Source organism: Thermochaetoides thermophila (assembly GCF_000221225.1).
Source record: "Thermochaetoides thermophila DSM 1495 unplaced genomic scaffold scf7180000011815, whole genome shotgun sequence".
Taxonomy (NCBI): domain Eukaryota; kingdom Fungi; phylum Ascomycota; class Sordariomycetes; order Sordariales; family Chaetomiaceae; genus Thermochaetoides; species Thermochaetoides thermophila.
The window spans coordinates 827,959-854,912 of NW_006383031.1; the positions used below are offsets into that span (position 1 = coordinate 827,959).

At 49.6% G+C, this 26,954-nt stretch overlaps 6 protein-coding genes across 6 annotated transcripts; 1 reads left to right on the forward strand and 5 right to left on the reverse strand.

Annotated features, from left to right (window-relative positions):
• Window positions 1-3,935: 3,935 nt before the first annotated feature.
• CTHT_0018450 (uncharacterized protein) lies at window positions 3,936-4,915 on the reverse strand (the record flags this gene model as incomplete). Its single annotated transcript, XM_006692277.1, has 2 exons — window positions 3,936-4,269; window positions 4,803-4,915. The coding sequence occupies 2 exons, from the start codon at window positions 4,913-4,915 to the stop codon at window positions 3,936-3,938; spliced, it is 447 nt and encodes a 148-aa protein (XP_006692340.1).
• Window positions 4,916-6,662: 1,747 nt separating this feature from the next.
• CTHT_0018460 (uncharacterized protein) lies at window positions 6,663-8,236 on the reverse strand (the record flags this gene model as incomplete). Its single annotated transcript, XM_006692278.1, has 5 exons — window positions 6,663-6,742; window positions 6,814-7,080; window positions 7,155-7,506; window positions 7,557-7,642; window positions 7,945-8,236. 5 exons carry the CDS (start codon window positions 8,234-8,236, stop codon window positions 6,663-6,665), a joined length of 1,077 nt encoding a protein of 358 aa, XP_006692341.1.
• Window positions 8,237-10,880: 2,644 nt separating this feature from the next.
• On the reverse strand, window positions 10,881-12,485 carry CTHT_0018470 (uncharacterized protein; the record flags this gene model as incomplete). Its single annotated transcript, XM_006692279.1, has 6 exons — window positions 10,881-10,960; window positions 11,033-11,308; window positions 11,387-11,756; window positions 11,812-11,897; window positions 11,951-11,957; window positions 12,045-12,485. The coding sequence occupies 6 exons, from the start codon at window positions 12,483-12,485 to the stop codon at window positions 10,881-10,883; spliced, it is 1,260 nt and encodes a 419-aa protein (XP_006692342.1).
• Window positions 12,486-14,728: 2,243 nt separating this feature from the next.
• Window positions 14,729-15,606, reverse strand: CTHT_0018480 (uncharacterized protein; the record flags this gene model as incomplete). Its single annotated transcript, XM_006692280.1, has 2 exons — window positions 14,729-15,206; window positions 15,353-15,606. The coding sequence occupies 2 exons, from the start codon at window positions 15,604-15,606 to the stop codon at window positions 14,729-14,731; spliced, it is 732 nt and encodes a 243-aa protein (XP_006692343.1).
• A 5,417-nt stretch (window positions 15,607-21,023) lies between these two features.
• On the forward strand, window positions 21,024-21,512 carry CTHT_0018490 (uncharacterized protein; the record flags this gene model as incomplete). The annotated part of the gene is made up of 1 exon (XM_006692281.1): window positions 21,024-21,512. One exon carries the CDS (start codon window positions 21,024-21,026, stop codon window positions 21,510-21,512), a length of 489 nt encoding a protein of 162 aa, XP_006692344.1.
• Window positions 21,513-22,120: 608 nt separating this feature from the next.
• CTHT_0018500 (zinc finger domain-containing protein) lies at window positions 22,121-25,246 on the reverse strand (the record flags this gene model as incomplete). Its single annotated transcript, XM_006692282.1, has 2 exons — window positions 22,121-22,773; window positions 22,846-25,246. The coding sequence occupies 2 exons, from the start codon at window positions 25,244-25,246 to the stop codon at window positions 22,121-22,123; spliced, it is 3,054 nt and encodes a 1,017-aa protein (XP_006692345.1).
• Window positions 25,247-26,954: the final 1,708 nt, after the last annotated feature.

The window sequence follows — 26,954 nt, forward strand, 5'->3', positions numbered from 1 at the left end:
CCCATCGATCTTCCGTATCCGGAAGCGTTTCAAGAGCACGAAACCGAAGAAGGTTAATAAGCTAAGGATGATAGCTGCAAGAGCAAAGATGCCTAGGCCTAGGACAGATATTTGGAGCGTTTCGGACTGTCCGTCCTCGAAACCGAAGTTGAAGGCACCCATGCTAAATAAAGTCTTCGCCGTGTTAATACCATTGATTGTAGCGTGAGGTGCTTCTTTCCTAGGGAAAGGCCAGTACCATGAAAACTTACCGCCATGAATGTTGGGGGAAGGTAAAGCATTGTCAGCTGTGCAATCTTCTTCATAGTCTCGCTATCTTTCCTTGTCGCTATAGCAATCTCTTTCATATTTTCTCTATCTTCCTTGCTCGCTTGCGCAAGTGTAGCCATAGAATGTGTATTTCTCTGGATTGCACGGTTGGCAATGATCGAGAGCATGGAAGAAAGCTATTCAACCGTCTCAGAGTTAGCAATGTCATTATATCGAATCTTTATCGTGTGTACTGTTGCCGGCTGTGACCTACAATGTCTAGGCAAAGGCTAATGTCATGGTCGAGCGCCTCAATGCGATGTCGGAGGTTGATAGCAAGCGATTTTATGCCGAGCAGTTGATTGTCGACGTGGGAAAACTCCCAGTCCGGAATTTGAAGCAGTTTTTTATATTTCGTATGTTCTTCAATCGTCCGATCTGCCGTGTGTATAGTGGTGCGCACCAGCCATATCAGCTTCCCTAATCCTGAAAGCACCCTTCGCAGCTTCACTGAAGTGTACTTGATTTTCTCCTCTTCCTTGGTATCAAGATTGAACTTCAAAGAGAAGGCATATTCCGCCTAATATGGCATTAGCACGACCACATGCAAGATGTTATCAACACTATGGGCTTGAACTTACATGTCCTTTGAAAAAATTATCCAGGACGCTAGTCCCTGATTTAAGATACCGTATGTAGGCATTCATTACCGGTAGTATAAAAAAGAAGGGATCAGCCGTGAGAGCGAGATTCCGATGTAGCTTGGCGTTCCCCATGCAGGCCCTTGATATGTGATATAATGGCCAGGAACCGCCGTTTGCCTGCCACACATTACTGCATATGACAAGAGTTGTTATCTTTTTGGTAACGTTGTACCTTAGACACCAGAGCCCATTGCGGGTGTCTAATCCAGAAGGATCCATATATCCTGCCTTTTGACGTCGCCAATAAAGCTCAGGGAGGATATACCAGATATCTAGGTTGTTGGCACAAAGTCAGCTACTGATGAGAACAGATCGTATTCAGAACATACCGAAGATATATAAACTATCTTCCTGTTTACTTCGATCACTCATCGGTTGGCTAGCCTGGCATGTTGATCTCTCTGACTTTCCTCGACTTGTTCTGCTTGTGCAGGCATGCATGCCTACCTGCCATTCCCAAGCAGCCCCTGGTGGGAGATCAAGGCATGACAATAGCTCAAAAAACTCAAGCGATCCGGTATGTAGCCCTGGGAGGTCGAGGTCTATGATACTAGCTAATGTTAATATATATATATATATATATATATGTCGCATCCATCATTGTCTGGTGTACGTGGGGTTTGTACATACTATACATGTATATCACCGACCTCTTTACGTCGGTTTTCCATGATATCTTGGACAGCTTTGTCATAGTCTTTTGCAGAGTATGAACGCCTACACTTCACTAGATGACAGTAAGTAGATTGCTTTGATAAGTCTCTCTTGTATGGGTATGTGACTTGACCCATGTTTGCAGACGTACCTGATCCCGTGGAAGAAAACGCAATATATTCCATAAAAGGGAAAAGTTTAAGCATCAACTCTGCTCCATCGGGAAGGTTGGCCCGCCAGACCCATTTCTGTGTGTCTTCTTGTTTGCGACCAGTCGACGGGTCCACGCTCCAACACTCAAGAGCAGGTAGCTCGGTTTCAGGTGCATAAGCCACACATTCCCATGCCCCGTCCTCCCCAATATCCGGAATAACAGTTCCTTCAACACGCCCAGTAAATGTCGGAATGTTGAACACTTCGCTCTCCTCAGCAGATGCAGTTGATTCACCCCTGGCGGCTTCCATGGCAACTTGAGGAAGAAGTAGTCAACTCTGTGATGGCAAGAGATTTCTACGGCACAAAGCGAAGTATAATGAGGTTGGCCATAGCCTTTGGATTTATGTTGAATGCTGACTCTTCTCCCTTTAAGAAATTGAGCACCCAATTACTAGCTTAGCCTTCGATGTTGACCACCGCTCCAGAGCCTGGCGTTGGCGTTAGCCACGTGGGCTGGCTAGCGCAAGCAACTTAGGGCAAGGCTCTCGAATTCCAGTGGATGATCGGATGAAAACACACGACAACAGCTTTTTGATTCCTTTTCTCTTTCTCTTTCCTAAATGATGGATGATTTTGAACTTTGACCTCTCCCTTTCAGTTTTCTTTTATATATTCTCCATATTTTCGCCTCCCTTTTATTTTGCTTTTATATATCCTCCATATTTTCGCTCTATTTTTCTGCTTCCCTTCAAGGGCAGATGCTCTATCCAAAGGTTGTGTGTCTGTCAATCAGGTGATTCTAGTGATCAGTTGCTAAACCCCCACAGCCTAAAATAGCATCTATGTAACTGCGTGTGCGAATACCCCAAAATGAGCCCACCATTGTCCGATTTATGTCTAGTATGTATTGTCAGTCGTTCATGTCCATTAATAATCTTTCAAGCAAAAAACTATAGTTTGCTATGATGCCACCCGCGACACGATGTGCCCTGAGAGCTTCAGTGACTCTCTCAGTGGAGATGGTTCTAGCTGGGAGGAAATAATGCATAGACTTCCCGCCCACCTATGTTGTGGACCCCTGAAAGCATCCGACCACTGAAGATAGTGGAAATGCTTTTCAATGCCCTCAGCTGGGAGTTTCTCAACACACCCGCACTGGCAGATTCCAGACACTCTTGAAAGACGCGCCGCTACCAGGAATGCAGGGTGTACATTCTTGATATAGTGCCTATATAGTACTGCTGACATGAATAGTTCAGGCTGCAATGTGGCATACTACATAGAAAAATGGGTCAAATGAGAACAAGACAGCGTCTACTGAGACCCTTCCAAGGATGCCAAGACAGCAGTTTGCTTGTTAGCGCAGTACTCTTCTGCGAGTCACATCACACGTCAGAATACTAACTTGAAATTCTTGCACTCCCTCACATTCTAAATGTTGATCAACTTCCATACCGAGGCTTGGTTACTTGGCCAGTAACTTGGCCACACTAGAGGTGCAGTAGCCATATCTCTGCCGCCCCCTTCCCTATCTTCGATATCTACTCAAAATTTTAGGTCGATCTAGTCCTGAATGCTAGTATTCTGCCCTATTATTGCATTAGAACAAACAAAAATCCTTGCCGGGCCTTGTTGTGGTGTTCAGGACGTATCACACCGAGGAACAATTCGGGGCTGTATTTATACCTTTTGCAACACACATCCATACCAGACACACAAACCTTTGGCTTCCCTTTACTTCCCGCTGACAAGAACACAGACCTACTAACATGGCGCAACAGCCTGCTCAAAATCAAGACCGTAGGGCTTACAGAACCATCACGCAGAGATCACAAGTTCATTATATTACAATACATACCATGATGTCCCGTGAGTGTTTCAGAGGCACTCTGCGTGGAGATGTGGTGCCATCTGGTCGGCAAGAACTGTTCGTGGACGACCCACTTATATTGCAGAACCCCCTGCAGGCATGCAGCCACTGGGGACAGTGGTGATGCTCTCTGATGCCTTCGGTTGAAAGTCCCTGAACACACGTGCGCCGGCAGATGCGTATGCCAAATGTATGCCTTTCAGGGTCTATGTGCCTGATTTCATGAATGGTGAGTATATGCAGTTCCAAAAGGCTTGAATTCACATGAGAGCCCGTTCAATGGTCTTCTTCCCATAACGCCATCAGGCCATCATCTCCCTCTCCGCGTGCTGCTGCTGGACGAAGCTCACCCTCCACCGTCGCCCACAGCCTTGTTGCTTACCCGCCTGCGCAATCACATCGTCCGAGCTCTTGGCGTGATTTGGGTGCTCCCATCGCTCCTCACATTCCTCTGCCGCAATAGCCGATCTGCTGCTCACCCACTCGTGCTCGAATTTCTGCGAGCCTTGCGGCTGAAACCCCCGCTCGGGCCAGCCCGCAACAAGCTTGCGGTGGCAGGCTTTTGCTGGGGCGGACTGCACACCGTGCTCCTCAGGCACGATGCCCCGCAAAACAAACTCTGGTATGGCTCCAACCCTGGAAGCGAGGTCCCGCTCATCGACTGCCCCTTCACAGCCCACCCCAGTTTTGTATCAATCCCAAAGGTTCTAAGAGCCGTTTCACAGCTACTAAGTGTTGCTAATGGAGATAATGATGAGTGCATGGGCCAGAAGGGGATGCAGATTCTTATGCAAATCTTGAAGGCGAAGAATTATGAGTATGGCGAAGACAAGCACGAGGCTGTAGTTTAGCCTGGTGCCAAGCACGGCTTTGCAGTCCACAGAGACCGAAACAATCCGATGATGAAAGAAAGGGGAGAACAAAGCAAGGATCAGGCTGTGAGATGGTTCCAAGGGTGGTTTGGTGCATAAAGCTGATGCTGCTTCCATTCAATGACTTTAGGCATTTTTGAAAGGGAACAAATGAGGAGAAAAGCAAATGAAGAGTATTGCACATTTAAAGCCACCGTTTGTAGAAGTACAATGCCGTAGTAGCACTACCACAAACGTACATTTGTGAGTGTTGGAGAGGAAGCTGCTCAGGTGGGAGTTCTCAATGGCAAGACATACTGAACCCACTTAATTTCCTCCTCCTCGGTGAGGGGCTTGAACTTCTTCTCAGCCTTCCCGGAGATACCAGACAGCTCCTTTCTGAACTCTTCTGAATTGCCTGTAGAAAGCATGTATAAATTGATACGGCTCAAGAGGTCAGTAAGCGTTATGGTAGGCCATGGCGTGCAGTCCTTATGGCTCTGCTCCCCGGGAAGGCTTGATGATATCGTTGACCTTTTGAACAACAGTCTTGCGCAGCCGCTCAACCTCGACGACGAACTCCTTGACACTTATCCGCATGTTCCTTTCCCACGGGAGCGAGATCCTCTCACGTGACCACTTCCTGGCTGCCAGCTATTGGACCAGAACACCAAGCATGGTGATATCGCACCTCCTTCTTTGGGGTCTTGAAAACTTGAGCAGTAATGACGATTATAGCTGTAAGAACGCTCAAATAGTGCTTGTGTGATAAGCCGAACAGCGATGCGCAGGAGTTCCTCGCGCGCCTCTTCGACCGGCCCTAAGGAATATCTGTTAGCTCCAGAAAGTTGTTCACATAGGGTTGTCTCGACAGACTGAGAAGATTCAGCCGCTTGAGGTGCTCATTTGGCTAATGTCGTAGGTCGGGTAGCCATCTAGGAAGAGGTCAGCTTCAGGGCATGGGCTCGTTTTGCGGCATCGCAAGACCAATTCTCCAAGAACTTCTCTGAAGGTGTCACATGGGCACAACAGTCCAAGAAGAAGAAATATCCTTGAGAGCCAGCATATAGAGCACCGGTGACACAAGAGCTGAGAAGGACAAAGGCATATCTGATTGGTAGAGCCCGGGAAATATAAGGGGATAGCAAGAATGAGTTAGATAACCTTGCCACGCTGAGAAAAACCCCTGAAAATTGCAGGAGACCGCGAGGTACTCATAAGGGGCAAAGGCATTTTATAAAGGGAGCTACTTGAACACGATGAAGGATTCCTCTCTGTTTTCTTCTCCCCAACACAAGGACACTGAGGACCAAGAAAGATTATTGCACGTATCAATTGGCTTCGTTGTGCATCCCGCATCGTCAACGGCCATCATCTAACCAATTTGACCCACTGTCAATCCCTGGCTGCACCAGACCAAGTCACCCGTTACAGTAGATGCCTATACTTGGCATGAATAGCATGGAGTAGAGCCATTGTTGAGCGATCCCGAGATGTTCCATGCAGTTGCCGCACTGTACAAGAATGGGGTCTTCGTTATTCTTGATGCGCTGGACGAATATCAAATGAGCGATAATGTTCGTTCCAAGTTCATTAAAGCATTGCTGCGCCTTCCATCGAGGGAAAGTAATGCCAACCTGCTGGCTACATCCCGCCCTGTACCTGATATTGTGGAGGCCTTTTATGGACACTCTTATCTTGAAATCGTAGCTCTAAGGGACGACATCGAGAGATAAGTGCGCAATCAAATGTGCAATCGGCGCGCTGTCTCAAAGTATCCGGACGTCCAGCATGAAATTATTAGTTGCATTGCCAGTGCCGCAGATGGCATGTAAGTTATAGTATAACAACGATCTACCTTCTACACTACACACGCATGAGGGTGGGTGAGCATGGTTCTTATATAAGGTCAAGTGTGCAGCTGATCTCACTGGAGCCGGGACTGACCGAGGTAGGTCAGCGGCGACCACACCGTGGTCACTTGCAGCTAATAGCTGAGATCTTTGTCACGACCTGTAACGGGGGACTAGGTCTGGTGCAGGCAGGATCGACCATGGGTCAAACGGGTTAGATGACAGCCACTGATGATGTGAGATGCACGACGGAGTCAATTGATACGTGTAATGATCTTTCTTGGTCCTCAGTGTTCTCGTGTTTGGGAGAGGAAAAACTGCTGCTCTACTGGGCAGCGGTCACAGGATTGCTGGTATTTGCCAGACAATCAGCATACACTTTCAAGTACTCGCCAACTACCGTGTCTAGAAGAGTTTTCTTATCAGCAACCGCTTGAGTCGGGGAGTGGAGAGACTGCCACGAAAGAGGTACTTACAGATGCCATTCGCCTGACCTAAGTCAAAGGCCATGTACTTAGGAAGATCAGCCTCGTTTTCTCCATCCTCAAGCCACATCATGATCTCGACCGCATCGTTCTGGCAGTACTGCCGGGCAGTGTTGATAATGCCCACGACTCTGGCGACATCCCTCTGTAACACTATCCCGAGCTTTGTGAGCTCTTGGCGCGACTTCCCAATTTTACTGATATGCATGTTGGCCTCCTCAATCCGTTCCTCCTTTTTCTTCTTCTCCTGCTCAAAGTCTACAGATTGGGTTAGAACACTAGGAAATGACCAAGAGATAAAACATTAAGCATATGAGGGGATGAAAACCAACCGGTAATCTTGGCTGCCAGGCACGCCATGGCGGTGGTTGTGCCCATGCTAATAACCAAACCTGCCGCAGCAATGACGGGTAGCCAGGGTCCCGCAGCGGCAACAGCCAGACTCAGAGCGGGAACGGATGCAGTGCCTAAACCAAACGCACCGATAAGCCACGCTTTGAGTCGGCTTATATTCGAGTCCAGTTTTGTAATCCCCTCGAAAAGCTCTGCAATATCTTTGTTGAGAGCACCCTCTTTGCTGACCGCCCAGGCTTCGAAGCGACCAGTATAAGCCGTCATAGCAGAAAGGAACTTATTAAAGTCGTCATGAATCCCTTTGGCTTTATCCTCGAGGGCTTCAGCATCCTAAACTAGGTTAGCGCTACTACTTGACAGCGGGACAACCGTGAGTGTACCTTAATGAAATTGTTGATTGTCTCCTTTCTTTTGTCAATGGGGATGCTTTTATCGGCCGCAATTTTTATAATCACGCGATCAAAACCTGTTCTAAAAGTTAGCCTGTAATATTGCGGACAGGAGGGCACGGATAATGGGTAACGTGCGGTTAGCCTGTTGAGCAACCCCGACAGCGGTTACGCGGCTCCTATCCACGAGCTCCTGATAGCGCTGAGATACATCAGTCCTGGTCGGTCTTAAAAACAAATAGACAAGGGCAAATGGGTTATACCTGCTAAAGAGCGGTAAAATCAGCAAGCAGCTTCTTGGAGTCTGTTTCTCCATCCAAAGCAGCGAGGGAAGACAGCTTGCTCTTCACGTCCAAAAAGTCCTGAGCGACCTTCTTACAGAAGTTGGCACAGCCCTCGGCGTCCCACTTGAGATGGTCCCTCGCCTTGGCGAAAGCCTCGGCAAAACCTCTGCGAAACCTTTTCTCCTGTTCAGGGTCAAAATGAATCCCGTCAAGATCATGAGAAATTAGAACTTTCTTCTCAGCGTCGCTGAGCCCGTTAAAAGCCTTCATCGCACCATCGCACGTAGGGTCATTTTTGACCAGGGTATCAATCTTCCCAACGACAGATTCGTACGAGGGAGGGGCATCCAAGTCGTACGGGGGAGGTACGTCCACTGTGGCAGCCATGATAGTGAAGAAGATTCGTGGGAGAATGGAACAAAGTGCAACTATAGTACTTTAGAAGAGGGTTTGGAAAGTGTTCAGTAGTTTCCTGGAGAAAGACCAGAAACTGGCTGGGAAAGGAAGGGTATAAGTACTCAATTGGATCTACCTCAAGTGAGCAGCCCGGCAGCTGGTAGGGAGGGAATCTTTTCAGCTGCCCTTATGTTCACAATGTCGCTGTTTTAGGTAGCACAAGCAGTGTAACTCGCATTAGACTCATTTTCAGCTGGCTTCAAGACTCCTCGTGACGTTCTGTGACTGGCTATACTTACGATGGACCTAATAGACCGGTGGGTTCGCAACCGACGGCAAATGTCGACGCAGCATTGTTACTCCCTCAAGGCCTTCACGCATGCTAGCCTAGTAGCGATAATAGCTGCTAAGATATGTGCATAGTCAATGGGCTTCTCCTGGCTTGACACGGCAGTCAGAAAGTAGGCTATATCAGGCGATAGTGCTATTGAATAACAGCTGAACATCCAGAATAGGTCTAGGTAGTTAACGAGGGTTGTATGTGACATCATGAAGTGTTCTAGAAGCGTAGTGGATCCCAAGGTGCAAGTACTGCGCCGCGCAGAGATGTTTGGTGAGAGCGCGGCGGCTGTGATTCCCAACTTCCTACTCGCGATGTCTGCCGGCGGTGCGGTTGACGTTTTGCTTGTAGGCCAAGGCGGGCCGGCCCCGTCACCGGGGATGTGTTCGTGGCTGCCTTGTTTCAATGGAGACACTCGCTATACCCAAGGCTGTAGTGACCAAGGAAGAAACTTGTAGGTTACTCTGAGGGGGGGCTTTACCAAAAAGGTGATTCTCCACAAGAACAACGCAGCAAGATACAGAGCCACAACAGATTCGATAGCCCCATGTACAGCCCCATCTAGACTGCTGGAAGAGCGCCTCAGGTGAGATGAGGCTCATTTTTGCGGGGTTATACGTTGTTCCAGTGGAGACGCTCACTTTACCTAAGGCAGTAGCTGCCAAGCCAGCAAATTCTCAGGGTCAAAGCCGGAGAAAGCCCCAAAGTTTGTACAAAACGTTCAAAATGCACACCGCAACACACGTGCAGCATGTTAATATCGTTGGAATTACAAGTTCAGGTATGTTCTGGAACCGGGGAAAACATTTTGTTGTATTATTGTAGTTGTAGGAAAGTCGGTTTTACAGGGCTATTTTTACAGAGAAGTCCGCTTTAGACATAAGAGGGTGCTTTATCCCAACAAAGCTGTCTCCACTTAAACAACATAACTGGTCCTAATCATCAGCAGAAAACTTACGCTAAATCTTGACCAGGGGGCAACCTCGTAGTAGACCTGGAGAAGATCAACAGTTAGCCCGCTTCAATACTGCTCCCTGGTCTCATCGTGATGAGAACGGAGCAAGTCCTCTGGAAGACACTGAGCCGATTGGATTGAAAACTTAGGAGTCCCTGCGTTTCCCGAGTCTGCCGAGATCTGGGGCTTGGAGGTCGGCGCTTTGGATGTGAGAAAAACGGTAGGTAGGTCGTTTCTGCTCACTCGACTTCCCTGCTGCAATAGATTAAAGAGCATGTATTAGCCTGATTACAATCTAAAATGCGGTCTACATTACGTTACCCTCTTGGTTTGTCCGTTAGCGCAATATTTCGGGACCAGGATTTGCGCAACGACATCACAACCCAACTATAAAATAACTAATTTCAGAGCAAAATAAGTGGTATCAACTCATTGCTTGATCACTTCAACTTTTGACCAAAAATTGCTGGTCAAGGAAAACGGCGGATTAAACCTATATGGCTGACCAGGACCCCTGTCCAAAGTTTCACACTAACAATCAAACAAGGGTGGGTTATCAGTCTTCCCAAGCGCCCGGCTCACTTCCTTCCATCTTAGGAAACCAATGCCCCTTTTCTAGTTGTTCAAGACCCTGAATTCTATGCAATGGTCGACCGTGTATAAGTCCTCAGACCGTTAGGCACTTGCACAGTCAAAATCTGTATCCATAATCGGCAAATCTGGTGAGACCGCGTTCTCGACCGTATTTGGGAAGACAAAAGAAACTGTCGCATGAACACGGCAGTCCAAGGAAAGGGATGTCCCCGACTGCCAACACAAAGGACACCAGAGACAGGATGATTGTGAGCGGCACAAATACGTGGTTGATCCCGGAAGATGTCTAGAGCCGGATGACCGAAGAGAATGAGCCATATGGCCGAGGCATGATGAGGATTCTATAAAGGAAGCTGCCCGGTCATGATAGACTTCCCTTGGTTCCTCCTCTCCCTGACACAAGGACACTGAGGACCAAGAAAGATTATTACACGTAGTAATTGACTTCGCTGTGCACCCCACATCGTCAGTGGCCATCATCTAACCCATTTGACCTATTGTCGATCCCTGCCTGCACCAGACCAAGTCACCCGTTACAGAGACTGCCTGGGAACCATCATGTATCTGGACAAGCGAGGTACAAAGTCAGGGCAGCCGGGCTTTTTGGCTAACGCAGTGGTCGGCCAAATCAGGAACTAGGCAATTGAGCACTCGAGTGATGTGTTGGGCATCGAACTAGCTACCTATCTAGGTTAGAAACAAAGACCAGGAAGAACGACAAGCTATGACATCTCCAGGCTGCTGCTCTACTGGGAAGTGAGCACAGGCTGGCGGTGATCAGCCAAACAATTGGCAAACGTGGTCAAGTACTTGTTGACCACAAAATCTAGCAGAGTCCTGTCAGCAACCGCTCGGCCAAGTTGAAGAGTGGCGGGATTATCAAGAAAGCGTTGCTTACAGGCACCATCTGCCTTGGCTAAGCCCTTCAAGGCCAGGTATGGAGGGACTTGAAGATTAATATCCTCTTCTGCTGATTCAAGGTACTTCTTGATGTCTTTTGCATCATTTTTGCAGTAGTCCCAAGCGGTTAGCATAAGGTTGACGGCATGGGTGATATCAGTTTCCAGCTTCTTCCCGAGGTCTTTGAGCTCTTCGCGGGTCTGCTGAATCGTTTCCTTTTCGTTCTGAAGTTCTGTTATCTTTTCCTTCCTGGCTTTAACTCGCTCCTGGAGGACTGCAGATCGGGTCAGATAACTAAATCGCCAACGGAAAACATATTGAGGGGAGTTTGAACGGACGTGAAGCAACCAACCTTCTATTGCAACGGCCAAGCTAGCGACGCTGACGGCTCCGGCAAGACCCACGGCAAAAATAGCACCAATGATCAAGGGCCAGCTGACGGGTATTTCCATCAGGGCAAGGAGGCACCCGATGGCTGGAATGACGATGCCAGCAACGCCGGCAGTCGCTCCGCCAACAATACCCATGGCCTTGGATATGTTGTTGATCTTTAGCTCCAAGTCGGCAACCTCCCCGCGAAGCTGGTCAATCTCCTTATCGATAGCCTGTTCCTTCTTAGTGGACCAGGCGCTGAAGCGACCAACATACTTCCTCATGTCGTCAAGGAAGCGATGGAAGTCAACAGTGATATCTTTGGCTGTCTTCTCGAGCCCTTCAGCTTTCTAAAACAACAGGGTTAGCGCTGCTTCTTGATTGCAGGGACGAGCTTAAGCATACCGCGATCCAAAGCTCGACCTTCTTTACTTTGGTGTCCTTTGGGATGGTTTTGTCCAGAGCGATAGGCACAACCTCCTCGTCAAAGTCTGTTATGAAGGTTAGCTTTTGATAATGGGCAGGAGGGTGATATATGACATACCGCGAGCCTGGTGAGCGATGCTGACGGCTGAGTCACGACTCCTGTCTATGAGGCCCTCAAAGCGCTACTAGGAGTATCAGTCCTGGTTTCAAACCATAATAAACAAGGGCAGTGGGTCATGCCTGCTTAGAGCTTCCAAGTCATCCAAGAGCTTCTTGGATTCTTCGCCACCGTCCACAGCGGAGATGGAGGCCAGTTTTGACAACAAGGCATCAAAATCCTGCTGGGCCTTCTTACAGCTCGTGGCACAATCCTCAGCGCTCCACTGAAGATGGGATTCTGCGTGTTTAATGGCCTCGAGCGCTCGCTTGTTGAACTCGAGTTTCATAGCCTCGTCGGCCTCGATTTTGAAACTTTCGGGGGTATGAGACGCAAGAAACTCCTTCTCAACGTCGGTGAGGGACTCGACCGCCTCCTTAGCACCCTCGATCGTCGGGTTAGCTTTGAGTTTGGCATCGAGCTTGGCGATGATCGATTCGTATGAGGGAGGTGCTCCCACATCGTACGGCGGGGGCGCTTCCACTTCGGTGGCCATGGCTAGGAAGACTCGTGGTAGAAATGAAGAAGCTTGTGACTCTGGTATTTTGAAAGAGAACTTTGAGAAGTGTATTGTAGTCGCTAAAAGGGAGACAGGGCTCTGAGGGAAAGAGAGATCAAAGGATATAAGTAAGGAGTAAAAACTATCTGATGTGGAGAGAGCAGAAGCAACAAGACAGCCTCTGGAGGAGATACTCCTGTGACAATGTCCCCAAGTTGCTCTACATTGACGATACAGAGCTAGCATCCAAACTCGCATGATAGTGAGTTTTTCAGCTGGCTACCAGCGTGCTGAGGCTTGCTAGAGTGTACTTGTGATTGATCACCGGTCTAATGTGAATGGGTCTATGGGTCGCAGCCAAGCAATAGTACATGTCGTCACTGTATGCACCTGCGTGCACTATGACTAGTGTGTGTTTTCAGCTAGCTGCGAGCGTGCTGTCACTAGCTCTGCGTGCGATCTGCGCAATCAGACTATGGGCTATAACCAATGGTGTACATTGTCACTGTACATGTATACACCATAACGAGAATGAGGTTTCGCTAGCTACGAGCGGGCTGGAACTTGCTGTATCTAAGATCTTCCTGATGGGCCATTGAACCGCAACCAATGATATATCCGATATGTCATCAGTATATGTACATTAAGCATCACGATACTTAGGATGCTTCTACGGTAATGTAACGATCAGCTATTGTATGATCTATGACGTGGAATGCTCACCCTATCAATGGACTTGAACTCGACATCGGTACGGTAGCATTGGAGTAACCGGTGGGGATGACCGCTGTCATGGTTTCGCATGAATGGTGGCCTCAGATAACGTCGATGTCCAAAGAGCTAAGATGCATGCTGATGATTAGGTGTTGGATTCAGCAGGCAGGGATTACGGAGGAGCAAAGATAGATTGGGACCGGAAACGCAGCTGATCTGAGCAACAGCCTAAGGACTCAGTCTCTCACTGTTTCTGCTCTTTTACCTTTTTGAATTCGTTGACTGTAGATCATTACATATCTTAGAGGCAATGCGAGGAAGGCACACGAGTTGCCCTGTATTCCACTGATGGAAAATGGCTTCCGAAGCCTATGCGCTTGCCTGCGCAAACAAGGACCTCGTGATCAATCAGAGGAAGGCTTGACGGGATGAACCACTCAGGGCTGGTTACCCTGAGCGTTCGCACACTCAATACCACGACCTTTTCTGCTCCAGCGGAAATGGACAGCATCACCATCCATGTTGAGGGGACGGAGCGGGCAACAAGCGGAGTGGCGCGGTGTTGGTGCCTGAGACGACCAAGACCCCAGCCCTAAGCGGGCGCTGGAGGTCTCAGCCCCACGTTGCTAGCTCTCAGGTTGCAGAAAAGTGACCTCCTGAAGGGACAATTTAGATCCACTTGACCAGAGCCATGCATTTAAGCTCTACTTATACGCGTACCGCGATACGCGGGCATCGAGGTGCTAATTGTTAATGCAAAAGCGGGACGGCTAACTTGAGTCGAAAAGGGCACTCCGCTCGTCACTTGGTCCCTTGCTCCGAACGGGGGGTTTGCGTCGGATTCGGCTCGGCTCTCCTCCGCCCCTCCCCCACCCGGCAACTTCCTGGGGGAGCCTCTGGGTGGCCCCGTTCCGGCGCCCCAAAGTTCACGTCATGCCCATCCGCGACCAAGCACATATTTCTCTGCTTCCGCGTTGCCGCAACCCATCAATAATCCCCCAAGTGCCCCACACTACGGCTCATCCAATAACCAAATCCAGTAACATTGCGCCTTACCGTCAAGCATTTCACTTCTTCCAAAAAGGTGTACCACATCATTTTTTTCGAAAAAAAAGGTGTATGTTGGTTTAACTTTGGCTGTAAGGTGGGAATGCTGAGATTGATTAGCCTGTACCAGGGTTCATGGCTTTATACCCTACTAAAGATCTAAAGATAAGCTTAGTCACTAACAGTTTCAGTCTCAAACAGCAATGACAGGACATCAACTTCTGGCTATATCGAGTCAAATGCCAGTGGTCAGCTGGAGGTGCGCGGGGAAAATGATCCACATGTAGGGGCTAGACATCTCTGGTACGGCTGGACAAGTGGGGCGCAGGTAGCTAGTAGGCTTGTCTTTTGTTTTATCTGCTTATCTCTTGCATTTATCGATATCTTAATGAGGAGCAAGCCCCTCATGCTCTCCAACCTAAGCTCCTCCATCATCCTACTACGCGTTGACGATCTATTAATATGGATAAAGTTAGAAATTACTTTGCAAACAAGCTCTTCCATGCCCTTGAGGCGCCCAAGAGCATCAGTATAGGCGGCGTGCAGGTCCTGGTATGCCTTCTCGAGCGAAGACGAAGTGACGGGCCACTAGGGTGAACCTGTTCATTCTCCTCTTTCTCCGAGTAGCTGCTGCTAGGACGGTCCCAGGCATTAGGGATGAGGATAGCCTTCTCCTCAAGCAGACGCCGGAGGGAAGCAATCTCCTCCTGAGCCCGGTCAAGATCCATCTTCAATCCTATCGGACCCTTCTCGACCTGGAACTTCTGCTCAATGGCCTCCTCGGCGCGGCGGCGCAGCACATTAATCTCGTCACGAAGCTTGGTCACCTCGTGCTCGTAGCCCGCCTTCTTGGGCGACGCCGACAGCAGTCGGTCGCGCTCCATCTCGAGCTGCCGGATGCGCTTAGCATTCTCGCGGTTCTGGGGCCCCTGCCGCTCCAGCAGGCTCTTGAGGGCGCTGTGCAGGCATCGCGCTGCGCCTCGACGTTCCTGAGCCTCTCGGACAGCACCTGGCGCGACTCGCCCTGCTTGGTGGTGTTGGACCTAGCCAACAACTATGGCCGATTCTTGCGCAGGCCGGGGCTACCGGTGACAGACGCTGACCGCGATAGACCCATCGACATGCGTGTCGGCGGCGGCGGCGGGCTCCCGATAGAAGTTGACATTTTGAGCTCGGCATTCTCGGAACGCAGCATCTGCAATTCGTGCTGCAACCGGGAAGCTTCCTGGGCGCGTCGGGCATGCTCGGCACACTCGGCACGCAGGGCCTCGATCTCTTTCTGCAGCTTTGCCGTGTCGGCGATGAGCCGCTCGCGTTCGGCCTGTTCGGAACGGAGCTGCTCGAGCTCCTGCTGCATCTTGTGTATTTATTATTCATTTATTTATTTATATTTTTCAACCGTTTCACCACTGGGGGTGCTAAGTCGTGCCCACGGCGCCGGCGGGCAAGAGCTATCTAAGATATAATAATTACAGGTGACGCCGAAGGAAACACCCGCGTGGGAAAAAAACGACGTGAAGTATTAAAGGGCTGTTATGCCACATAATTGACGGGAGGGAGGCTACATTCTGGTTGTATCGTAGGCGAGCTTGGAATAATAGTCGCCTCGGCCTCGAGGCCCTCGACGCGGGCCTGCAACTGCAGGATGATCTCATCGCGCGGATTGTCGCGCTCGTTTGTAGCCGTTTCCAACTCATCCTTGAGGGCATTGAGCAGATCCTCAAAGTTAGCTCTTCGTTCAACCTGCGACTCAAATCCTCGCACTGGGCCTCGAGCTCCTTGACGCGCTGGGTGATGGAGGCATTGTTAATCTGCCCAACGTCGACCTGCGACGCTCGCCTCGACAGCTCCTGGATCTGCTGGTCCAATAGCCGCCGCTTCTCGCGAGTTTTTGTGGTGCCTTTTTGAGTTCATGGGCGGCATTTTTTTTTCCTTTGTTGATTACTCTTTCTTTGTTTTTTCGAATTTGCATGAACGACAAAAGAAAAGGGGTTTGGATAGATTTTCTAGAGACGAACAAGTGGGAGACAAAGGTGGGTAGGTAACAAGCAGAATTGAACGACGAGCCAGGCTTGAAGCAAATCAAGCAAACAACCAACCCGACCAACCGGCCAGCCAACCAACAACTGAGGAACGAAAAATACAGCGAACGAAAAAGGACATAATATCTACACACACCATCTAATGTCGAAAGGGAAAAACTATTATCGCTGAAACACAGAGTTTTTGTCTACTATGTTAGGAAGATAATAGAAAGGGGAGGATGGAGAAGAGAAGACACGGTTTTGGTTGGAAATGATGTAATAATACCTCCTCATTATCATTCATCATCTTGAGAGGTATTCCTAACTTGAAAATAACCACACTATAACTAGTTAATATCCCTCATTGTTCGCATCGGGCCTTGTTTTTAGCACTTCTCTAGTTTGGGTTAGGTACGCGTTTAGACTAGATCTCTGAAGGAAGGGTAAACCCTAAGGGACAGGGTTTGCTGGGCATTGGAGGAGCATTTGCATGTGATTCGGCCCGAGCAGTTTAGAGTGACGTTCTGTAAGATGGATGGGAGCACAAGGATCTTGAGATTCAAGAATTAAAGTTGCCATGACCGGATTCTAGATCTTGAGTCAGAGAAGACTCGATCAACAAATTCTAAACCCCAGTTTTCTAACTTAGCAATACCTATTAGAAACCTCTGCTCCTGTATTGCCACGGTTTACAAGACAATGATGGCCAAGCGCCGTTAAGTTGGGCTGCATTCAATGGCCAGACGGAGGTTGTTAAAGCTTTGTTATGTGATGGCAAGTTGACCCAGACCGACAAGACAATTATGGCCAAACACCGCTGCATTTTGCTGCATACGATGACTAGACGGAGGTTGTTAAAGCTCAGTTGTGTGGTGACTGAGTTTATCTAAACCGACAAGCCAACAACGGCCGAACGCCACTAAGTTTTGCTGCAGAGCAAAGCCAGATAGAGTTCGTTAAAGCTCTGTTATGTGATGGCCGAGTTGATCCAAACGGACAAGTGTAACAGGGCACTTGGTCTGGTGCAGACAGGGATCGACAATGGGTCAAATGGTTTATAAGGTAGCCATTGACGATGTGGGGCGCACAACGAAGTCAATTAATAATCTTTCTTGGTTCTCAGTGTCCTTACGTTAGGGAGAGGAAAATCAAGAGAAATCCTTCATCGTGTCCGGGCAGCTTCCTTTATGGAGTCCTCTTATCCTTCGTGAGTGCCTCAGCCTCCCAGGCTTTTCAGAGGTCTCGTCTTCCTGCCTCGGCCATCCGGATCACTCAGCCGTGTGGCTCCGTATATCTTCCGGGATCAGCTAGCCGCGCCAGCGGATAAGAAAGCGCCCTTTTTCACAAGCGGGCGACAAACGGGAGTAAACTGCTGCGAGAACTTGGGAGGGTAAATCTCGTACCATGAAAAGCCCTAAAGAGAATAGGCGGGTAGCGGAGCGACAAAGTCATAACTAATAGGCATACAAACAAAACCTACATCTCTCTAGACCGCACGATCAGCCTCCTCGGACCGTAGGGAGTTTTGTCTTGGGGTGCTCTATTCCTATGCAAGGGCAACAGCAGGCCGTGGATAAAATCATTAGAGGTAACGGCTCTCGGCCAGGCAATTCGGGGAGTAAACTCTGGGAAAGCAGATGGCGGGGTTGTTACACCTTGGCAACGAATAAGAATAATAACGCGGACAAGGACAGCGGTTGGGGTTGACTCCTGGGGTAACGTGGAGAGAGCATTTGGGGGACGGTTCAGCAGATGTTGTTCGGCAGAATTTGAAGGGAGAAAAACGGTCCACACAATCCCAGGGTTGAAAGGTAAATATCAAGAAGACTGGCTACCCCTGGTGTAAACAGTAAAGCAAATCCACAGCAGCGAGGAAGCAACCAGGAGTGCTCAGCGAAGGGCCAGAGAGGAGGGCAGCTTCCATAAGGCCCTCTAGTGTTTCACGCTCACTGTGTCACGTCCGCGAGTCTTCTGCATCGGCCAAGATAAGCAAAGCTCTTTTGCGCTCTTTCATCATAGATGACAAAAGCATTTCCGTCATCGTTTGATCGTTGCCAAGCCAGCCCTCCGAGCGATCCTCGGTACTTCTTAGGGGATAGTTTTTGATCCAAGGAACGCCAGGGAGAGGGTAATATTGTCAAAGAGTGGGCGTTGTGTAAGACATTCGAACCGTTGAAACGCTGCAACCTGCAACATGACACTGTAGCTCCTGGTATAGAGACTCAGAACAGTATCCGTGACGCTATGGAGGGAGGCCTGAATTTGCTGGAAGCGTTGCCCAAATCAGGATTCAGGTAATCGCACTCCTCAAAAAAGATAAACCAGGCTCTCTCCCATCGATATATATTTACACCGCTCTCCCCAACTAACTGAGCTGCTCAAAGTGATTTCAGCCAACTTGGCCCTTTCACAGTTCTCAACCGCCTTCCACTCCTAAACCATTCACTCGTGAGGATACCTGTTCCAGAGCTGGAGCCATTTCATCCGTGGATACGGTATCTTGACTAGAGCTTGGCTCTTCCTCTACCAGAGATTCTCGGTCGCTTGGCTTGGCTTGACTTGGGCTTGCTTGCTGACTACACGTGACTTGGAGAGAAGCTTACATGAACCAGAGGAGACTTGACCGGCCAGGCGACCCACGACTGGGGGGTACATGCTAGATACACTGGGTGGAATAGGTAAGCCACTCTCGTACCATACACATGCTCTATTTAAGTCCAGCAAGCAAGTCCGCTGGCTGGATTTGGATTGGGCAAGCCCAAAAATTGACGACTTGACTTGGCTTACTAGTTGTGGGCTCTTTGGGGAGTATTCTTACCAAAGAGCTACCTATGTAAAATAGGTAGGTAATAACAAACCCCGGTACATGTTGTAGTGACACCCTCAGTGCCCGCTGGGTCACAATCTCCCTGTTAAAAGACAGCCGAGGCATACCATGCTGCAGATCAAAACATATGAATTAATGCTCCCGAACCTAACCTTAACCGCCAACCCAAACCCTAACCACTGACAAGTTGAAGTTTGGTTGATTGTGGTGGTTCTGTAAGTGCAGTTGTGCGATAGTTTTTTTCGTGTGAGTTGCGAGGACTCATCGGAGCTGGCTACGAGCGCTAAGCGGAGTCCCCAGCTCAAAGGGAAGTGCGCAGCATCGAGTACTTTGCTGCGGAGGAAGCACGAACGACATGCCGTTGGCAAGGTCTCCAATCTGGAAAAGCATTACAAGGCTTCCATCTCGGCAATGGGGCGTCGCAGGCGGTGGAATGGAGCAAAATTCAAGGTCAGTGAAAAGCCCAAAGATCAAAGAGCCCAAAGGAAGGGTGTTTCTAAAAGAAGCTAAAGAATTTCAAATAAAAACCTTACATTTTCCCACCCTCACGCAACGTGGCTAACGGGTTTACACGGTTTGCATTCTTGGCGCCAGCTGTTTTGAGTTTTTGACAAGTTTAGTCGAACGGCTGTCACCGCCTGATAAACGTTGATCGATCCTGACTCTCGATCATCGCCGCTGCGAGCAGTGACGTCTTCCAAGCCCCGCCCCAGCCAAGCCAAGACGCCGCCGACGGTGGAAATATTCCGTGGCCGTGGATCATCTTGACCAATGATGGCGAGGCAGACATTGTGGGGTTGGCTCGCCGGATGGGTCGGCACGAGGAGCCAAGAGATCTTTAGCGCGTACCAAAAATAGAGAAAGTCCCCACTGGGCTAAAGCTTGCCATTCGTATTTGATCCACGTTTTCAGGATTTTGAACTTCGGACGAAGGCTGTGGGCTGATGATGACTTCAAGAGAAGAGAGAGGCGTGGTGCGTAGTCAGGAAGACTGGAAGAGGGGAAGTCTCGTTCAGCCGTTGAGCAGAAAGCATGTTAGGGCGTTGGGCTGAGATCGGCCGCTTCGGCGCTCGTGTCGGCCTATGACTTGCGAGTTGCTCAGTTGACGAAGGATCATGGCTATGCCCAGCAAACACTGGGCCTTGAAGCCCTTTGCTGCCAAATCTGTTGTCAAACTTCGACTTGTTGACTCTCCCGTCTCGTCATCAGCCGTTGCTCGATCGATTCTTTGTCTCTAATTTTTGCCTTCGCCGAATCGCCGATGTGTAGTCGCAGAGTTGGCGGCGATGGCGCTGCAGGCTAAGTGACTGACCGCCGTTGGCCTATTACGTACAGAATGGCAAATCCAGCCAATGGACTTTAGAAATCGACTTTACATCCCGAGTCTCAATATCGACGTCTTCACAGCCCATTGGATGGCCAGCCACTGGGTCTCTGTCTCTCCTAGCTCGGATTGCCACATTTGAAATATGGTGATCATACTTGGCTGCTCGAGCTATTGACCGTGACAACTGGCTTGGCTCGTATTGAGCTCGTCTTGGTTGGCATGCAGCTCTAACTCCACGCATCCGGCTCGATTCTTACCATTGCTGACAATCCAGCATCTCACTATGTTGGCAAAAGGTTGTGTGGCAGGGCTGCAGTATGATGTCGGAGTTGGGTATCTGGGCTGGTGATCCATCTTTGGCATCCACCGTTGACTCGGTAGTGTGTGGACTTGAGGAAGACATGACTGAGGAGTTTTGTGTATAAGAATCCCAAGACCTCCTTTCGATCCAGTCCTCTTCTCTGTTGCTATCACAACCCAGAATTACAACATCAGCAGAGCAGTCACACAAAGCTTCTTGACTCTCATCTACAACACCCAACCGATACCCAAACACTTCTCATCAGCATTCCATTTTCACACTCAACCAACTGAAAATGAAGTTCTTCACCGCCCTCCTCGCCCTGGCTATCACCGCCCTCGCGGCCCCTCATAATCCCAACAACAACGCTGACATCTCCGCCCGCAACGGCGGCGGCGAAACTTGCACGTTCGGCACCTACCGCTGCACGACCCCCAACACCGGTATTGAGATCTGCAATGTCACCAACAAGTGGGAACTCGTGGGCGACTGCCCGCAGGGCACGGAGTGCACCAACCTGGCGCAGAACGGCTACGAGCTGCCCTTCTGCACGACCAAGCCCAAGACTATCGACTCGCGCGACCCAGGCCACCACGGCGGTAGTGGCAGCAGCGGCGGCTGGTGGCCTGGCAGCTGGTGCCCTACCCCCGGCCGCTATGATTGCTTGGGCTGGGGCGCCATCCAGGTCTGCGATGTGACGCATATTTCGCGGTTTGTCGGGACGTGCCCTGCTGGCTCGCACTGCGCATATCTGCATGGTATTCCATACTGCGTTGCGAACTAATTGGATGTGAGAGAGACGGATGGAGAGAACTATTTGGATGGAGCATGATCATGGTTGTGGTCATGGGTCATGACATGAAGGGGAACTGAGAGGAACAGGTCACCAGAGATGGAAGCTGGGACGGGGAGCTTGGAAGGTCTGAATTCTTGTCATTCCTTGTTTGTATTTTTGAGGCGCCTCTTCTTTGAATTTTTGGTAATGATGATGAGCATCTAATCGAAGAAGTATCACTTAGTCGGCTTGTTCCCTAAATGCTAAAGCGAACACGGAGCATCTGTGTCTAGGTTATCTCACAATAACATGCCCTAGAATCGGCAAATGCAATTTCGGTGAATACCTAGTGTTTTCTAATTATTCCTATGTATCAGCAGTCTATGGAAGCCTCCAATTTACCACACAATCTTTTAGAAAGATATCATATCAGTCATATGCACCTTGGATGTTAATTCCGTTTATCAATGTCATTATGCAATATATCACATAAGGGGGGATGGGTGGGGGGAAGACAGGAAGAGTAAAACAATGCACGATCAGAAGAGGGGATACGATGGAAGTTATAAGTAAACCAAGAGGAAGAAGTCCAAGTGACATGGGAAACAGTCAAGCGATCACAGGCCTGAAGTCCCACGGAAGCTCCAGTACTGCGATTCCACGCTCGAGCTCACCCCAGTGAGTCCAGCATGGAAGCCAGCAACACTGGTGCCAGTCAGGCCAAAGTTGGCTTCCCACGGCAGTCTGCCCAAGGTATTGTAGTCCGGGGCAAATGCGTTCAGGTCATCGGAAGGGGGCGTGATGAAGCAGCCAGTTGTCGCAGTAAACGCAGGACCATCTGGACTTGATCCTGATATAGTTTCTATCAGGCCAAGCTCTGCCCTATTGTTGAGCTGTAGGAAGCTGCCATTCGAGACTGCGGGGTACGGGATGGCCTGGTGTGTATCTAATGGTGGTGCCAAGGTATACGACGCCGTTGTAACTGGCGTGTCTGGCAGGAAGCATTGTGACACAGCAGTCGCATCGGCCGTAGGGACATTGTTTCCTCTGTCCTCCCAGGCTTTGAAGGCTCTCCTCAGCGAGTCCTGGAGAAGCTTGGATATCGACTCCATGGGGATAGCATCTTGTGGCTGCATATGTCGGCCAGCCAACTCTTCCGCCGCTCGGGTGAAAATACGCGGCATTTCTGTCAGGAGGAAGTGCTGAAAGGTAAGACGGCAACGATCCTCCTCAGTCAGAATCGGAGCGACATCTTCGGCTACCTCTGGGTCTAGTGCTTATTCAGCACATACGAAATCACAAAACTTCGGGGGAGTGTTTAGAGCTCAACAAGGGTACTTACAGGGTGACGGCACTTCCTCGTTGGGAAAAAGGAGCTGGTAGATATCTCTCCACTTATCCTCATCTGACTGCTTTCTGGAGGTGTGCTTCCTGGACTTGAGCTTCTTCTCTTGGTCTGTTGTGATGTCTCCCGGATGGGCCAGGTCGTTGACTTCGCATTTGATGACTGCCCTTTCGTGGTCAGCCAACTCTTTGGAATCGTCGAACGTTTGCTTGCATCTCTGGCAGTGAATCGTATAGTGTCTCCGGTACAAGTGCTCTTTTAACCTGGATATTGTGGTCCATGACCTGATGGCGCACACCTCATGATCACGAATATTGTAGGTTTGTGGATCATGCTTCCGAAATGGGCATGCAAACCTCTTTGTACCACTTGGGTTGGGCCTTGCGAGTGATAATGGAGGGCGGTAACCCTCATCATCCTCCTCCTCCTCATCATCATCGTCACGTGGCAAGCGGCCTGCTGGACGGAGCCCGCCTTTTCCAGCTCCTCTCCAGGAGGAAGACGACTTTTGAACTCGCCCACCAACAACCCGCGATGGCGGAGAACCGTGTCCCCTTTCTCCAGCACATTGGTGGATTATGGCAGCCCAATACGAATTGTAACTAGCCCACAGCGATCTCATTCCTCGATTGACAGCGAGGTAGAAGGGTGTTACACATTCTTCTGCGATTACCGAGCCGCTATCTGACTCCAGCCAAGAACCTTGCTCAGAAAGGCTATCGTCTGCTGTCATATCCGGGCTAGAATAATGTGTAGAGGAGCTGCTGGATGTGAAGGTTGACAGAGCGTCTGAGCTAGCGTGGGGTCTGACTGGTGGCGTCCCAGGTTTTAAGAGAGTATTATTGTGCAGTTGGGTCTCCTTAAGTCCTTTGATGTCTCGTGTGATTCTGATACCAGAATGCTCATTTGAAGTTCGAATGGAGATAAGAGGAGCGCGGATTGCTGATTTCGGCCATGATGGCTCCAGATCACGAGCCGCTTGTCGCGCAGAGAACGATCTTCCCGATGCCGGGCTGTGATCCGACAGGGCAAGGTTCCGGTCACTCTCTACGCGGTGGAGGGTGCGCAGTTGACAGAAATGAGAGCTCAAGTGGTGCAAGGGATCATATGATCCTCCACTCTCCATCCGGGTAGATGAAGGGATATACTTCTTTCCCTCCATGACATCTTGCTTGTCTGGCGCTGCACGTTTCGATGTGGAAAGTGCTGTGAGGTCCAAAAAGGTAGGCTTGAATGGGGAGAGCTCTTCTGCGGACTTCGATCGCAGGCCAGAAGGGAAACTCATCAGCGGAGGCAATGGTGACATTGGAGACGAATCCTCACGCGATAATGACTGTTCGATAGCTGATGGTCCCAGCTTTGGTGATTGATCAGGACTCTGAGCAGGCTTCGGGTCCAGAGTTCTCAAGAACAGTTTGCTGACAAGGGTGCTGACGTTGGTCTCCGTTCGGATGCGGGCGGCATCAAATGCAGCAGTAGCAACCTCGAGTGCTGATCGTTTCCCCATGGAAAAGAACTCGAGAAGGTCCTGGAGTTTGGGCGGTTCGTGATCGAGTGATCGGCCAGTCGTGTTTGGGTCCCAGGAGAACCTGAGTTTTGCTCCTCGAGCCTTCTCTTCTTGCATTACCTTCTCTGTCCAAGCTTCCTGCACCTTTGGTTGATGAAGAAGGGCCTCTATGACTCGAGTGTGTTGCCATTCAGACTTCCCTTTACCCTCATCGTAATGCCTACCCACATGCTCCAAGTAATCGTTTCTGGAGGAGATAAATGCTGCACAGAAGCCGCACCCCCAAGCACTGCGAATGGAACTGTACCTGACTGACTCAGCCATATTGGGCCTTTGTTCGATGGAGTGGACGACGCTTTCATGCTCGACCAACAGGCCTGCTCGTGAGAAAATGGATGAGCAATAACGGCAGTGATACTGCTCCTTGCGATCATGGAGCTCCAGCTCATGGAGCTTCCAATCGGTCTTCGAGTCAAAAGAGGCATCGCAAAACGTGCACCAGTAGCGAGGGCAGAGGTCGAAGCAGGGTTCCTCGAATTCATTTAGAGGACTTGCTGGGATTGGTGACTCAAGAACTGAATCGTGGATTGAGTAGCGGGTTGCCGCAGAAAGAGTAGATGCTCTTGCTGAGAAAAGGCTGGGAACGGCCGAATCTCTACTTCGATTGCTCGAGGCAAATGAAAGCCATGAACTGCGGATGGTGTCTTCCTGGACTGAGTTGATTTTGTCTTCAACGGATCCCTGGAAGGGAAGCTGAGAAGGAGTCTGTTTCTGAGGAATCATAACATCCTCTGCAGTTTGGTGATGCTTGTTGACATCAGGATTGACCCCTACAGCATCCGGTGAGCCCTTTAGGGCTTTGATATCTTGTTGAGAACCGTGCGGGTTCATTGTGGCCAGGGGCAGTGTGATGAACCTGATGATGAGAAGATCACGAACCTGTGGCCATAATGAAGGACATCAGGCCATAAGAACATATGATGTTAAAGAATGAGGCTGCCTTCACTGTTACACAGCCGACGTCATGAGAAAAATGGGGAGAACAGAAAAGGTTGGCTGGCACTGGACATTTGCAGAGGTGAAGTGTTATCCGATATGGAGAAGCAGGCAGCAATGCAGCCATCCCGGCTTGGTTCTTTGTGAAATTGTTATATGGTTCCTGGAGGACGATATACGGTAGGGCAGACGTTCATCGCAGCTGCGCATGACCACACCTTGACTGCCCTTGTCACAGCCTGGCTTACAAGCAAGGTGTGGAAGTGTCAGGGCACTTGGTGTGTAATTGGTAGTGGAGCGTTGATGATTGGTCAGATCGAGTGCCTAAGGGACGGCATCCAGTTGTGAGCTCAAGGGCTGCTTGGCTGCCTCTTCCGGCTGATGGAAGGCATCTTCGCTCATCAAGGCAGTAGACGTAACGGCTTAATTCGCCCCACTTAGAAGATGCTAGTGCTTTTAATACGTCGTCATGCGGGGTCAAGTTGGTGCTTCACTTGAAGGTATCAGACTGGTCTTTTCCCGAATGTCTTCGGGGAGTCGCCGACATGGCGGTGGCTCAGGCTTGTCGAGGATGCAAATGCTACAAACTGCGCGGGTGGGGGAAGGGGGGTATCATCGAGGATTCGTTAGCTCAGCCTTCCAAGGCACTCCATAAGGCCCAGTGATTCAAAAGCCGAAGGATGACAGCTGTGCCAAACTTTGACAAACATCGGTTCAAGACCAATGATTGACTGCTTAAAAGTGACATGAAGGGATAAACAGAAGCAGAGCAACCGTCCATATTTACCACAAATGATTGATCAAAGATGCGGCTGATGAAGGCAACCCACGTCTTAGCATTGTAAAGCAGATCACCGTCGGCATCTTGTTGAATCCTGGTCCAATGATACTAGTACTTTGATGCAGTTAACTGAGCAGTAGGGCTGAAACTGCGGGCCGACACTTCAAATTGGGTTGCATGCTTCCTATCAGATCGGATCATGGCATGCATTCTTTGGGAAGATGCTGTGCACACAATTTTTTGGTGTCCAAGGTGTCCAAGTGCTAGCAGCTCTTGTGCTGCCAAAGGCAAACGCTGAACAGTTATTGGACATGAATCGAGCAGCTGCTACCGGCTGGCAGAACTTTCACCCCAATAATCTGTCGTCAGATAGGTACTTCCGCTGGCATGGCTGTTAATGCTGCAAGAGAGATGATAAATGATAAAAACGACGACCAGGAAAGAAAAGTGGAAAGGAATTAAGCTATTTAGTCTCGATGAGATCCCTGGTTTTTATTTATGATCTTGGGATCAAGAACATAGAACAAGTTAATCTATTTATCAAAGGCTTCTGATGTCAACAGATCTGTCCTCCGAGGATCACCTTATCGGTATATCGAGGTACGATAATGCATTGAGAGTAAGGCGGTTTATGCCAAGAAGCTCATCAACCCCACTTCGCGTGGTGGCTCGTGCGTGAGCTTGCCAAAAAATTTCAAAACTTCGGCGGTGGGAAAAATATTGAAGCTCAAGATTTGTCAAACGTCGGAATTAGTGGCCCATTGAACGTTTACGACAGCTTTGCGCAGGGTCAATACGCCGCCATTGCATCCGACGACATCA